General features: G+C 56.0%; 1 protein-coding gene across 1 annotated transcript; it reads right to left on the bottom strand.

Annotated features, from left to right (window-relative positions):
• Positions 1-7: 7 nt before the first annotated feature.
• Positions 8-816, bottom strand: FSIP2 (fibrous sheath interacting protein 2). Its single transcript, XM_019611149.1, has 2 exons — positions 466-816; positions 8-209 (listed from the first exon to the last, which is right to left on the bottom strand). The coding sequence occupies exons 1-2, from the start codon at positions 775-777 to the stop codon at positions 96-98; spliced, it is 426 nt and encodes a 141-aa protein (XP_019466694.1). The 5' UTR covers positions 778-816; the 3' UTR covers positions 8-95.
• Positions 817-827: the final 11 nt, after the last annotated feature.

The following is an 827-nucleotide window of genomic DNA, read 5'->3' as shown; positions in this document are numbered from 1 at the left end:
GGGAACACTAGCCCAGCCCTCACCTTTTCTGCATTCCCCATCTCAGATCCATCAAGTAAAGCCCGTGCCCTCGGTGCCATGCCACGGACACGTGCCTACCAACACCAGGTTTTGCCTACCTCTTTTTGCCTCTTTATTTTCTCCCGCTCCAGCTTCAGCCTGGTCAGGTACTGCCTGTACTCGTTGAACTCTTTCAGAGTGCAGACAACCTACAGAGAGACAAGGGCAGATGACTCCCAAGAACTGTTGTGGCAGTTACCCACACAGCCTTCCAGAAATGTGCAGGCCCCCAGCAGCAGGGGAGCTGCTCCTCTCCACCCTTCCCTCCCCAGCCGTGGGGACGCTGCCTCCTCCCTCCTTCCCAGGGCCAAGGGGACTCCACACTGGGGTGCCCAGGCCCCTCCCCGGCTGTCTGGAAACCCCTGCAGAGGAGACCTGTGCTGGTCAGGCCTCATCCAAACCTACTTTGCCATCCTCAGTGATAAGGCCCCTGTTCTTCAGGTTCTGCAGGTTGTCTTTGCGGTTGTGGTAGTCCTGCAGATATGGGTCATGCAGGCTGTTGTATTCTGCGCGCAGATGGCGACAGTATGGATCTCCCAGATCAAAATAAGGAGAAGGCTGGTGAAGCTGGAAGAGATGTGTTGCAGAGTGTGAATGGAGAAGGAGAGAGCAACAAAGAGACAAAGATGCTTCACAGCTGCTCACGCACACAGGCTGGCCTCTTGCACGCCCAGCTGGAGGAGGAGCATGCTGTGTGCATTTCCCAAACAGACACATCTGGGTTTTTCTAAGACCTCCAAGAGGGAGAGCAGGAGAAGGTTGCACCC

The sequence above is a fragment of the Meleagris gallopavo genome, unplaced genomic scaffold, assembly GCF_000146605.3.
Source record: "Meleagris gallopavo isolate NT-WF06-2002-E0010 breed Aviagen turkey brand Nicholas breeding stock unplaced genomic scaffold, Turkey_5.1 ChrUn_random_7180001864891, whole genome shotgun sequence".
Taxonomy (NCBI): domain Eukaryota; kingdom Metazoa; phylum Chordata; class Aves; order Galliformes; family Phasianidae; genus Meleagris; species Meleagris gallopavo.
The sequence above is the reverse complement of the archived record's forward strand: the minus strand, read 5'-3'. Positions and strand labels throughout refer to the sequence as shown.

What these genes read in the sequence shown, in the direction of transcription:
- FSIP2 (XM_019611149.1), bottom strand. Translation starts at nt 777, where the DNA reads ATGTGTCTGTTTGGGAAATGCACACAGCATGCTCCTCCTCCAGCTGGG. An exon ending in TTATCACTGAGGATGGCAAA is followed by an intron (nt 210 to 465) that starts GTAGGTTTGGAT and finishes GTCTCTCTGTAG; the next exon opens with GTTGTCTGCACTCTGAAAGA.